Source organism: Uloborus diversus, chromosome 7 (assembly GCF_026930045.1).
Source record: "Uloborus diversus isolate 005 chromosome 7, Udiv.v.3.1, whole genome shotgun sequence".
NCBI lineage: Eukaryota > Metazoa > Arthropoda > Arachnida > Araneae > Uloboridae > Uloborus > Uloborus diversus.
The window spans coordinates 61,116,969-61,130,033 of record NC_072737.1 but is presented as its reverse complement, the minus strand read 5'-3'; the positions used below and the strand labels follow the sequence as shown (position 1 = coordinate 61,130,033).

At 32.7% G+C, this 13,065-nt stretch overlaps 1 protein-coding gene across 2 annotated transcripts in view; it reads left to right on the top strand.

Annotated features, from left to right (window-relative positions):
• Window positions 1–280: 280 nt before the first annotated feature.
• LOC129226611 (cilia- and flagella-associated protein 206-like) overlaps window positions 281–13,065 on the top strand; it is a 47,795-nt gene continuing 35,010 nt past the window's right edge. For both annotated transcript variants that reach the window (XM_054861240.1, XM_054861239.1), the window contains exons 1-3: window positions 281–376; window positions 474–557; window positions 12,170–12,260. In XM_054861240.1, coding sequence (XP_054717215.1) covers window positions 350–376; window positions 474–557; window positions 12,170–12,260 — 202 coding nt within the window. In that variant the 5' untranslated portion in view covers window positions 281–349. The remainder of the gene's footprint in view (window positions 377–473; window positions 558–12,169; window positions 12,261–13,065) is intronic.

Below are 13,065 nucleotides of genomic sequence, written 5' to 3'. Positions count from 1 at the left end.
TATACATCAAAATTTTCTCGATTGCAATTTGACTTTTTAAAAGGAAATATGAATTTAAAGAAAACTTTTATATTCCCCCCCCCCTCCTAAAGCGAAACCATAGCAACAAGGATTTGTTTACATAGATTTTGCTACACATCGTGCTGCATTGGCTTAAGAGCGTTAAATTGCAGCTTTTAAATGACTAATATGAATTTCACTTAAAATTACTTTTAAATTATCTTTACTACTTTCTCTCTCGTTATTTTTAGTCATGTCTGCTAAAACCATTTGTTTGTGCGATTCAGAATCTGTCGTACACCATTTATCTGGCTTGTTGACTGCTTATTGCAAAGCTGAAAATAAAAAGATGTCTCGAATAACTGCTAATTTAATTGTAAGTTCCCTGAAACTTTTTTTTTCATTATATTTGTGTCCCTTCTGAAATATATTCTTTTAACTTTGTTAAAATTTGTTGATTTTACTTTGTTTAGGTTCGAATAATATTGTTAAATCCTTGCTGGGAGCATCTATTAAGCCCAGAAGTCAAAAGATGTGAAATTCAAAGCTTTGTTGAGGTAATTTACTGTGTTTTAAAAGTATGATGCATTGAAAAGAGGGTCATACTCCGCAGAAAACGTAACTTTTGATTGCAAATATTTTTCAATTTCGAAACCTTTTGTTTTCTTTTTTTCTCATCAGGGGTGCCCACAGGGGGGGATTATGGCGCAAGTTGCGCCATCAAAATTTTTGGGGGGGAATTTTTTTTTTCCAGAACATTTTTTTCTTTAGAACATGAAATTCTTGAATTTTGGAAAGAAAAAATATTTAAACTTACTGAACAAGAAATAGATGCATTAATAATACTTTTTTCACGTTATCTTCAGGGCCGTCGCCAAGAGGGGGGTGTTACACCCCCCCCCCCCCAGTTTTTCAGAAGTGGGGCCGCCAATTTCATTTTAGCGATGAAAACGAAAGAAGAGAAAGGGAAACTCTTCGCTGTTTTAAAAAATTAAAATGGTAATTACAAATGAACAATTAAAATAATAGTAACAAAAAGTATTTTTTCTGTAAAATTTGAATGGAAAATGTAATCTTTAAATACAATTTGGGAACATCCATGATTCTCTTTTATTAAGAGTTGCGGAAATGTACGCTTCAAACATTTTTATTAACCAAAAAAAAAAGTATTCAGTACTGTACACTCTTCACTAGGCCGCAAAACGGGTATGTCTGCCTAGTCGGAAACTATGGGCTCGGCTCAAATTAAAGTATTGTGCATAGAGTAAAATTAGCATAATGGGAGGGAGGAAAGGCGACAAAACTAACATGGTGCACGCCTTGTCTCTCGACGGCCCTGGTTATACAAAATTATGCTTTATGGTTCTTCAGTTAAGAAAGAAAGAAAAGAAAAAAAAAGACATAAATAAATAGGGAAGCTTCATCAGAACAGCCCATAGGATAGGGTTCGCCGAAGCATTCCTATATGTTTTTTTTTTTAATGAAAAATATTGTCCTGAAAATCATTGCTAAGTGGAGAAAAATGTATGGGTCGCCGAAATAAATGCGAAATAGAGAGGAAAAAAAATAAAACAGTTAAATGCAAAGAGAGATTCAATGTATTGTAATGAATACTCACACCAAAAGTTCTAAATTTTTGAATGTAAAAGTCGTAATTAAATCACAGCTTAATCAAGAGATGCAGGTAGCATATTTAAAATAAAATGAAGTGGAATAGAAACCTAAAGTATCGCAGAAAATTACCACATCCGTTCAAAATGTTAAAAGTCCTTTTTCCAAGGCCGCAAACGCTTGTATTGCAGGAAAACGAAAATATTAGGGGGGGGGGGGCTGGATTGAAAATTTTATTATGGAAAATCCAAGCAAATAATCGCGCTTGGCAAAGGAAAATTGGAAGAAGATATTACCACAATATGTTTATCAGTAATTAAAATTGACAATGAAGATAGAAGGGACGTAGCCAAACTGAAAGGAAGAGTGGGGAACTCCAAACCCTTCTTTTTACGTCCCCAAAGTTGGCCTGGAAGTGAATTTTTAAAGTTTAGGTTTTGAAAAAATCCCGGAAAAATAATTCTCAAACCCCATCCTTTAGCCTAACGTCATTAAAGCTGGCCTACACCTGAGTATTTAGGACTGCAATTTCGAAAAACCATGAGAGTGCTCCCAACGTAACCTCTGAAAAATGCCCTCTCAATTAATCATTCATCCTCATTCAAGGTCGAATAAATTTCGTCTTTTGGACTTTAATTTTAAAAAAAAACTCCCTGAGTTGTTCCGAAACTGTCGTCCTCCAAATATTACCAGAGATCCTCAAAAATATCATTGTTAAGGGTTCAATTTAGAAAAATTTTCAGGGGAGAGATCTCCAAAACCTTCTACCCCTCAACAGTATTAATAAATCGTCTACGATTACTTTAATTGAATTTCAATTTTGAAAATTTGCCGGGGGAGGACTCCGAATCTCTCCACCCATTAACGTTAACAAAAATCTTCTAAAACTGCGGTTTCTACGGATCGAAATTTTTTTCGAGAGAATGCCTCTCTCTCGCCAACATCATCGAAAAATGTCTTAAATCTCGCTTTTAGTGCTTCAATTACGAAACATTTCTGGTCGCGAGCCCCTTCAAAACTCCCCCCCCCCCTCCTTTCATCGAAGGTTGGCTTAAATTACGTTTCCGGAGCTTTGATTTCAAGAAACTGGCGGTGTACTAAATTTTAACAAAAAAAACTACAATCACATTTTTAAGACTTCAAAATTTCAAAAAAATTCGATGGGGCATCTCTCATCCCCTTAATATTACCATAAATTGTCTAAAACTGCGTTTTTCGATCTACAATTTTCAAATTTTTCTTGGGGGAGAGCCCCCGGACCCCCATTTACGTGTCACAATTGGGAATGCGTGCTTCAAGTTTGCATTTTGAAAAATTATAGAATGATGACCTCGAGTCTCTTCCTCCCTTAACATCATCATAGATCGTCTAAAACTGTTTTTCAAATAACAGTCTTGAAAATTCCCGAGGGAGAGCCCCTGGACCCCTCTTCTGAACATAATTAAATATAATATATGATTGTGTTGAGAACTTAAATTTGGAAAAATTATCGGGAGATGCTATCCTCTGGAACTCTTCTCCCCTTCCTCCCAAACTTAAAATATAGCTTAAAACTGCGTTTTTATGTCTTCGGATTGCAAAATAATGCAAGAAGGTAGCCCTTCGACACCCCCTAATTCTGATTGAATATTATCCTAATGATTATTTATATTGCTAGTACTAAGGTCTAGCAATATGGCTATCCCTGCTAAACCAGAAGCCAAATCTTCTCTCTCTCTCTGCACATTCGAACATACGTTTGAAAAAATTAAGGGGCCGCAAAAAGCGTACCCCCCCCCCCCCCAGTTTTTTTTTGAAATAGCGACAGCCCTGGTGCTCTTTCCAAAATTTAATGACCGTGTCTCTTTTTCAATGAAAGGAGCATCACAGACATGGAGTTGGTGTCCATTTCAAAGTTGGATCAGAAGATTTATTTTCTTTTCAATATCTCATAAATTTTCTGGAAGCAGCACAATTCTGCATGATGAATATGTGTGACAGTGATGAGAAGGAGGGAGGTCAAGAATGTTTTATTGTTTGTAATAATTCTGACCAGTATGCTCTAGTCTTTCATTGATTCCTTTTGCACCTTGACAATTGTTAAGAACTAGTTTTGAAGAATATATATATCTCTCTCTCATTTCACTTTGCTCCCATCGTCTCAACCATTTTTAAATTGATTGTTTCAATTTATCATTAAATGATTTTTATTAAAACTTTCAGTGATGTTGGTTTTCGCTGATGGAAGTAGAACAGTCTGTTCTTAAGTTGTTTAAATTATTTTTCGTAAATCATATTTACGAAACATAATATCCATCTATATCTGATATGTATAAAAGGATATTTGATTCGTTAAAATTCTTGAGTTCTGATTTTCGATGTGTGCAGAATAGTTGAATCTATTTTTTAGGATTTCCGAAAAACATCAGTCATGGTGTGTGTGATCCATCTTTTTTTGGCTATGCGACTTCAATTTTGGAAAAGTTCCAGGAGAGCGCCCCCACTGTAACGCCAGAATGACATCCTCTTTATTATCAAGAGTCATCTAAAACTACGTTTCTCGTCATGCAATTTTGAAAAATTTATAGGAGAGAGTGCTTGATTCCCCCCACTTTCCTTAACACAATCAAAGACAAGCCTAGAATTGCGTTTTTGGAGTACCAATTTCAAAAAATTGTCGGGGGAATGGCACCGAAATTCACCTTCCACTGACATTATCAAGATATATCAAAAGTGTTTCTAAAGCTACAAGTTCGGAAATTTAAGTGGAGCGCCCCTCTCCCTCCTCCCCACTCAACATTATTAAAAAGTCGTCCTAAATTTGGTTTTTAGGGCTTCAATATCGAGAAAATTCCGGGAGAGCATTCGAAAACTCTTTTTCTTAACGTCACAAAGGTGGCTACAATTGCGATTTTAGAACTTCAATTTCAGAAAACTGCTTGTCTCTCAACCATAGATAGCGTTTTCAAGACTTTAATTTTGAAAAATTTCCAGGGGCGAGCCCTAGGATCTCTTCTTTCCTTAACATTACCACAAATAGTCTAAAACTGCATTTTTAGAACTACAATTTTGAAAACAAAGGAAAGCCCTCCTTAACACAACGGTAGACTATTTACCATTGCGCTTATAAAGTTTCAATATTGAAAAATTACCGGGAAGGGGCCACCTAACCTTTTATTTTCCTAACATCACCAGAGATCGTATAAAACTGGTTTTAAAATTACAATTTCAAAAATTTTCTGGGGGAGCAACTCTCAGGACCCCCTATCTAATTGACAATAAATTTCCGTTTCACGGTTCATGTTGCATACATCTAGTAATGACTCCATCCCAAGCCAGAAAGTTGTCCCTGTAATCATTCATATGTTTGAAAAAAAAAAAATGTAGCAAAATTCATGGGTACCCAAAATTTGATTACTCAAGGTCCACGTTTCAAAATTAGGGAAGGCAAGGCGGGTCAACAATCCAACAACATTTCAGCTCAAATGGTATTTGTTAGCGCCCCCCCCCCCCCCCCCCCCCCGTGAATTTGACTGGAAATTAAACACTCTAAAAACTGTTACGTTTAACCCAATTCGAAAGCGAGAAAAAAATTTTTTTTTTGGGGGGGGGGGGGAATTTGCGCCATTGAGCTTGGGGGGGATGGGCACCCCTGTTTCTCATTCTTACATGAAAGTGTTACCTACTAAAAGTAACCACAAACAATGACCGAGCTAAGTTCCAAATATCTTACTCATACAAAAAAAAATAAAAAATGCCTTGTTCACGGAAAAAAAAAATAAAAAAAAAAAACTTTTAATATTAAAAAAATCGAGACCAATTTAATAATAAAGTAGCAGTTTTGTTAATTGTGCAAACAATCAGCTGTTTTAATGATTAGTGGGATTATAATATTAAGCTCTCTTAATTAAAGTACGACTTAATTAGTAATTTCAAATGTATGTTAAAAATAGTATTTAGTAAATTTGAGGGTATACTGGCTATTTAGATTTTCGTAGAATGCCTATTATTGATTTATTTCCCCTTCATCATTTATTTTCACCTCAGAAATAATGACATTGATAAGGTCTGTCAAGGAGGTGAGATTCATAGAAGGTGAGGAATTTAATATAGGCGTAATTGATACATCTTTCAGGGAATTTTTTTCTTCTTCGTTGCTACAACCCAGACAACCACCTATCTTTAAAAGTCATCTATAAGAGATCCACTAGATATAGAACTAGAGATGAGGCAAGTCCAGAAGATGACTATAAGATGTCCGAATGTCTAAATGAATATCTACCAGTGGTCGAAAGGTTGCACTTTTTTGACTCCCTCTGACGTCGAAAATATCTAGACGTTCCGCGGCGATCTCAGAGATATCCAGGGGATATTCTGGATATCTCATAGACATCCGGAGGATGTTTCTTGCATATTCATAGGATATCATGTCCAGATAGCTTTTGGATGTCTTAATAACTGGTTATTGATATCGATTTTTGATCCTGTAGATGTATAGGAGACATAAGAAACGATGTTTCATAGATTTAATGTTTTTAAATATATTTTAAAGCTGTAAACAAATTTACAGGTTTAAAACAAGCAACTTATTGTATATTAATAAATAAGTTATTTGTAAATATCTTAATTTTACATTCTCAATGCAGTTATAAGATCCATTTTACTGATAATTATGAATAAAAGTGTTGATATTTGTAAATAACTTATTTATTGATATATGAAAAAAAAGTTGTGATTTTGAAACCAGTAAATTTGTTTACAGCTTTAAAATATATTCCACAAAAATTAATAAGTTATAAAGTCGGCATTCATTAGTTATTTATACTTTTCTTCTTTTTTCAAAAATCTTCAACAGATGGGTTTTCATTCTATGTGTACCTATGAAATATTTTTTTTTTTTTTTTGCATACTGTTCCAGATTTTCCCCAATTAACTCCGCCCCCCCCCCCCTCCTTGCTAAAAAACAAAGAAGTAAGATGCTTTTTTCTTCCTTGTGTTGAATTCAAGTCTCAGTTTTGTGACTGATGGATTTAGTAGTCTTTTTTTTTTAATGATTTATGTTTTAAAAAAATTTACAATTTAAAAAGTGGTATCTCTTTGGTGTCAATGAATAAATAATCTATTAAAAACAACATTTTTGCAAATAATAATTTGGATAAATGTTAATAACTGCAGTTAAGTGCAAAAGTTTTAACACTTTAAGTAATTTATTTGTGACACCATGAGTAACCATTTTTTAAACCCATAAAGTTTACATTTTTAAAAGAATACATTTTAGTACAACTAAGTTTATTAGCAGTTTTAAATATTAAAGTTCCTCTGTCAAACCTGTAAGATATTTTTTTCTACATTCCTTTACTACAAACAAATACCATACACAAGAAACCAAGTTTTACTTTTTGTAAAATAACAAATTTTGATTTTTTGCATATTGAAGAACTCTGGTGAAATTATGTAGCTAAGCTCATCCATGTAATCATTGTTTGAAATAGTTAGCTTTCCTTCAACTTTTTAAAATATCAGTTCTGGTTAATATTAATCTAACTAAATTGTTTTAATGAAGTAATTTATGGGTTTTTTTACGAAACATTCCTTTTGATTTACATATTGGTGTTTTTACAAATCTGTTACTACAATCTTCTCAACAAAACAATGTTTGAATAAATGTTTATAAGTTCACATGCTAAAAGAAACTAATATAACATGTATAAATGAAAAAAATCCCCCCAGAGTACATAATTCCCTGTTACTTTAAAATATCTGTGAACTATTTGTTCTCATATTCTGTCATTTCTGCATCTCATAATCTAGAAATTATATATCAGGCAAATGGTGAAAACATGTATTCATTTTTATCTCGAATGATATACAGTATAACCTCAAATTAACTATTGTCAAGGGACTGGAAAAAGTTATCATTAAATCGAAGAGCATAGACGTTCAATGCAGTCAGATCCGGACCAGTGAAATGTATAAAGAAAATTATGAAATTGTTAAATCAAAGTTATACTGTATTGCTTCAATGTTGAATTTCGTACGCGAAAACTTAACTTGAATTAAATGTTGACATTCCGATGCAGACCTACCTTTATATGCTCCTTTAAGTAGTACGCAGCAGCTTCTACATTTCAAAACAACATTCTATGTAATTAAAAAAGATGTAATGTCAACAAAATTACACTATAAAATATTTTTATTGACAAATATTTTTAAAATATACAGTATAAAAAAAACATCACAATTCTTCTAAAAGTGATGAGGACAAAACATCTCCATTCCTTTTTTTCTCATCATTTCAAGCTTCGATGTACCGTAACTAATTTTCAACTGCAACTTCCATAGCAGAATCTGTTGCGAGGAGCCTAATACTTGATTATTCCTATTTTGAGCAAAAACTAAGAAAAATATAAGTAATTTTAAAAAATAAATATAATGCTTGAAACTTACCTATTTTCTCTGAACACATCCCTTTTTTCTGATTATTGTTCTTAAGAACAGTGAAGTAAACTTTTCAATTCAGAAAATAAGATTAAATAGTATAATGATGGATGATAATGTACAAAGCATATGTTTTGCTATTTATAATGATTAAATTATGAGATATACTTACCTTACGTGCTTGAGCAGGATACAGCTCGAAAAATATACACTTCACAGAGATGAAACATGAAAGAGATACTACGTCAATTAAACTAGTGCCTCTTACATGTTCTTCCCTGTGTGTTTTGCCGGGGCCTTCCTTCCTTTCTTTCCTAAACTAAAACAGACAAATATTTTTATGTGAATCAATTGCATAGCATTAGTAATAGCTTCAAAAATATCACTATACCGAGTACTTAGTGCATACTCGGCATGGTGTTCATGAGACAATGGTTTGAAGCATGTCTGACTTTCAGTACACTGCCAAGTTGAGTACTCACCTAAAGCGCTATTTGGTACGGCACTTGTGAAATCAATTAGGAACATCAATTACGCAAAACGTGAATTTTGAAAACTTGAAAGCACCACTGTTATGATAATTCATATTCCAACTTTATAAAATTTACAGCATTCAGATGTTTTTAAACATCTCTAATTTCAATACAATAGCATCCTGAAAACCTGGCACCAGCCATAGAAACAAGAAATGAAATCTAGGTATTATAATGGCACCTAGTATATGTTTCTAGTCATCAAAACAAACAGCCTCAGCCATTTTTAATGAATCAACTATATGTCCCAAATAGAAAGCTCACTGTCAATAACTTCTCCTGTATACTACACACTACCAATAGTAGTGATGGGCATAATCAAGAACTTTTGATAATGAAGATCTCGGTAATCGAATACTTCTGATAATCAATGTGATTGATAATTGAGACCTTTCCAAATCGAGAACTCGAGCAATTGATAAGAAACCTTTTAAAATCGGTAACTCGAGTGATTGATATGAGAGCTTTTGGAATCGAGAAGTCAAGATGTGTCAATCGAGAACTTGAGCTGTGATAATTGAGTTCTCAAGGGATCTTGAATAATGGAGTGATTTGATTATGAGAACTATATTATGCCCATCACTAACCATTAGCATATTTCTAACATGCACAGAAAAAAATAGTTTTTTAAAAACAAAATTCGTAGCATTTGAAAGTTACTTCTACAAATTTACTCCTTCAATCACTGGTCCTAATCAGAGTCAGGAAAGAAAAGCTTTATTGAAATCCAAAATGGAGTCAAATTCGCCACCTAAGAGTTTGAAAACTAGGCATTGAATCAAAAATTTTCAGCTGCAAAATGTAACTGATGACTGCTTATTTTTAACACTGTGGTGCTTGGTAAGCCAACAAAAAAAAAAAAAAAAGAAAAGAAAAGAAAGGAAAACTGGACCACATTCCAGCAAGATGAAAAAACTTGGACGCCCCGTTAAACTTTTGGATAGGTGAAATTCTTAATTTGCCAAAAAGGAATTTCAAACTTTGCTGACTTATAACATACGGTTATACACACATGCATACATTAATAATGAAAATCTTTATTCAGATTCAGGCAATCAATAATGGAAATAATGTCGTTATATTTGCCAAATAACCAAACATATGCTGAAAAAACGCATAACTTCCCATCAGGGCTCCCCTACTTGCATGAAAAACTTTTAATGCCTACCCAATAACCCAGCATTTTAGAGCTACACCACTTCTTGGTCCCGCAGAGTTTTCTGGATTCGACTGTAATATCATTAAAGTGCAACAATCAGAAAATCAAACAAAATCATGATTAATACGGAGAGGTTTAATTAGAAGTATGAAATAAATACATTAGTTATTATAGGTAAAGTATATAAAACAAAAAATTCTAACATATTTGATAACATAACTACAGGAAGAAACCAATAAAAGTACACATCGGACTAGTGTAAATGATGATACGTAGGATATCAGACATAATATGAATGGCAAGACGAAGGGTTTTTCGGTATTTATCACAACACGACAAAATTTTCAATTTTTACAAATCAAAAGAATTGATACAATTTAAAGAAAAGATTCAGACTCTTTGATATTTGAATACACATTGAGAGAAAACTCGAATTTGTGGAAATTGAGTTTGCTTTATCTTTTTAATGCAAACCTAATTTTGAGCAATGTATGCATTTGAACAATTTAATTAAAAGGATATACTTTTTTTTTTTTTTTTGGAGAAATTTGAGCATAATACAAATCATTAAATTGGACATTCGGATACGTTGACACTTATAAAATTAAACTCAATTTTAAGTTTTAGCATCCCATTTTTCATCACAGTTATAAGAGTTTAAATATAATTTACCAGCAAAGTAACACAACAAAGCAACACAAGCATAGAAAACAAAGTACCTAGCCTAGTTGTACATAGAATTTTAACATTTAACAAATAGCAACGAATGAAAGATTGAAGAAATGCAGACCAACCGTACACGCACAGAATCAAAGTTTGTTAGGGTTAAACTTGTAGTTGTGACTCCTCATATCACTAACCTTTCATTACAAACTTCCGTCGAAAAACAAATTAGCACCTGTGGAAATCAAGAAATGAATATCACCTTCACTATCAATTTAATCTTGCGTAAAGAAAAAAAAGTCAGCAGACTTGAATCTCCGCATCGTCACAAGCGATCTTGAAAAAAATCAACAAAGTTTAGAAATAGAAGAAGTTAGAGTTTTCTCAGTTCACACAACTCGATTTTTTTAAAAAGTACGAATTGGGAAAAAAAAGAAATCACTTTTCTTCTATAAAATTTCAAAATAAAATAATTTCGCCGCAGAATTCAGAATACAAACAAATCCGGTGAGATCTAAAAGTCAAATATCTTGAAGTCATCCTGGAAGTAGACATTCGTGGATATTTATAATGCAACGTACGGGATATTGAGTAGTTATCTATAAGATATCCTAATATCTATGTCTAAAACATGTTACTGCCTAGATCTCTGGAATACATGCACAAATCCATATCCATGATTTGGAGATACCTGGATATCCTTAGGATGTCCAAATATCTATGTCCATGATTTGGAGATACCATGATATCCTTAGGATGTCCACATATCTATATCAATGATTTAGACATTTTTGGACATTGTTCAGATGTCTAAGAAATCTAAAAGACGTCTGGACATGTTATAGACCTGTTTAGATGTCTTTGAGATATTTGTGGTTGTCTGGGAATCTGCACATGTTAAGCATATGAAAACATATTCACTTCTTTTTTTTACATTAATTTATATCTCTGAAATTCAAATTCACAGAGTTGAGATGTCAGAATACTGAGTCACTAAGTTTTAAAAGTAAAATCTATCTTCTTGATTTTCGACAAAATTCTCAAAACTTCAACTGTGACTGAAAATAAACAAGGGAGATCCCTCGTATCATGGAAAATAAAATTTGATGTCATTGCTGCCACGTGTTAATGGGGAATGGCACTTTGTGTTTAGGTAATGAAGGTGAGAATTTATTGTGTGACATGACTCTTGTCCTACCAAAACGAACTAAAACACTATATGTATTTAAAAATTAAATATACTTAAACATTCAGTATTTGAGACACTTGTGAAAGGAATAATAAATAAATAAGTATGTAATTTTAATTAAACAAGTTATCAAGCAACATAAACAGTCACACAAGGTGTGTGACATGCCACGGAGGTGAGAATTCACATGTTGTAAACCAAAAATATACTAAAATAAAAATTATTGTTAAAAAATTGTTGGCAGGTTTAAATAAATACATATTTTTTGATGAAATTAAAAATCATTAGTGAATGAATTGTTCTTTAAAGTTTTTACTGTAAAAGGGGTGTGACAGAAAAGTTACACTTTTTGAAGAATGATCCGTAAAAGAGTTCAAGTTACTCAACTGCAACAAAAATATTAGACTTTTTGTGTGCTCCTTTTTTTCTCTCCTATTACTGTGACAGTATTAATGCGAAAAACTAAATTTTCGTTTTACTTTTTTACTTATTTTTTAGTAACTTCATTTGAAAATGTCTAAATAATTTTGAATGATTTAATAATTTATAACTTTAATGTTTAGCATTTTATTAAAAAAAATATTTAATTTATTACAGGAATGTTTCAATTTCTTTTTTGACAAACTTACTGTTTCAAGTACAACAATAAGGATGCAATGTTTCTTCTTTGGCAGATATTTAAGCAGAGGCAAGTATGTGAACTTCATGTGTACCTAAAATACCATTTATTTATGTTTAGGCCTAGGAACTTGTCACTTTTCTCTCTTTGTCTCTTTTTTTATAAGTTGTTATGTAAAAATTTCTATTTTCAGAAGTCAAGAAAATCTCTTTTCGTTTTGTGTAAGTGGGCCATTTCATGAAAAACAATCATTTTGTCCTGCATGTGACGACATTTGCAGTTTTAAAGATACATTCTAATTGTCTTTGGTAATGGTGGGGGAGAAGAGCTTTGGAGCACTCCCCTCGAAATTGTAGCTCTAAAAAGGCTGTTTTAGATGATTTTTGGTGATATTAAGGAAAGGAGAGATTAAAAGTCCCATACCAGGAAATTTTACTAATTTATAGACTTAAAAATGCATTCTAGATTATCTTTGTTAAGGTTAAGGGTTAAAGAGATTCTGAGGTCCACTCCCAAAATTTTTTCAAACTTGAACTCTTTAAATTGCAAATGCAGGAAATCCGTGATTCATGAGTAACTTTTAGAGGACCAGTAATTTTTCAGAATTGAAGCTCCAGAAACGTAATTCTTGAAGACTTTCAATGATGTTAAGGATAGAGGAGTTCTACCCTTGGAAACATTTTGAAACTCAAGCGCTTAAAACAAATTTAGGCCAATCTTGAACGACGTTGGCAAAAAGTAGAGTTGGGGAACCCTGCTCTGGAAACTTTTACAAGTTATTTTTTTAAATGTGGTTTGTAGACGATCTTTGGTAATATTAACAAGAGGAAGAGGCATGATTTGGAGGGTCTCAAATTAAAAAGGGAATGAAGAA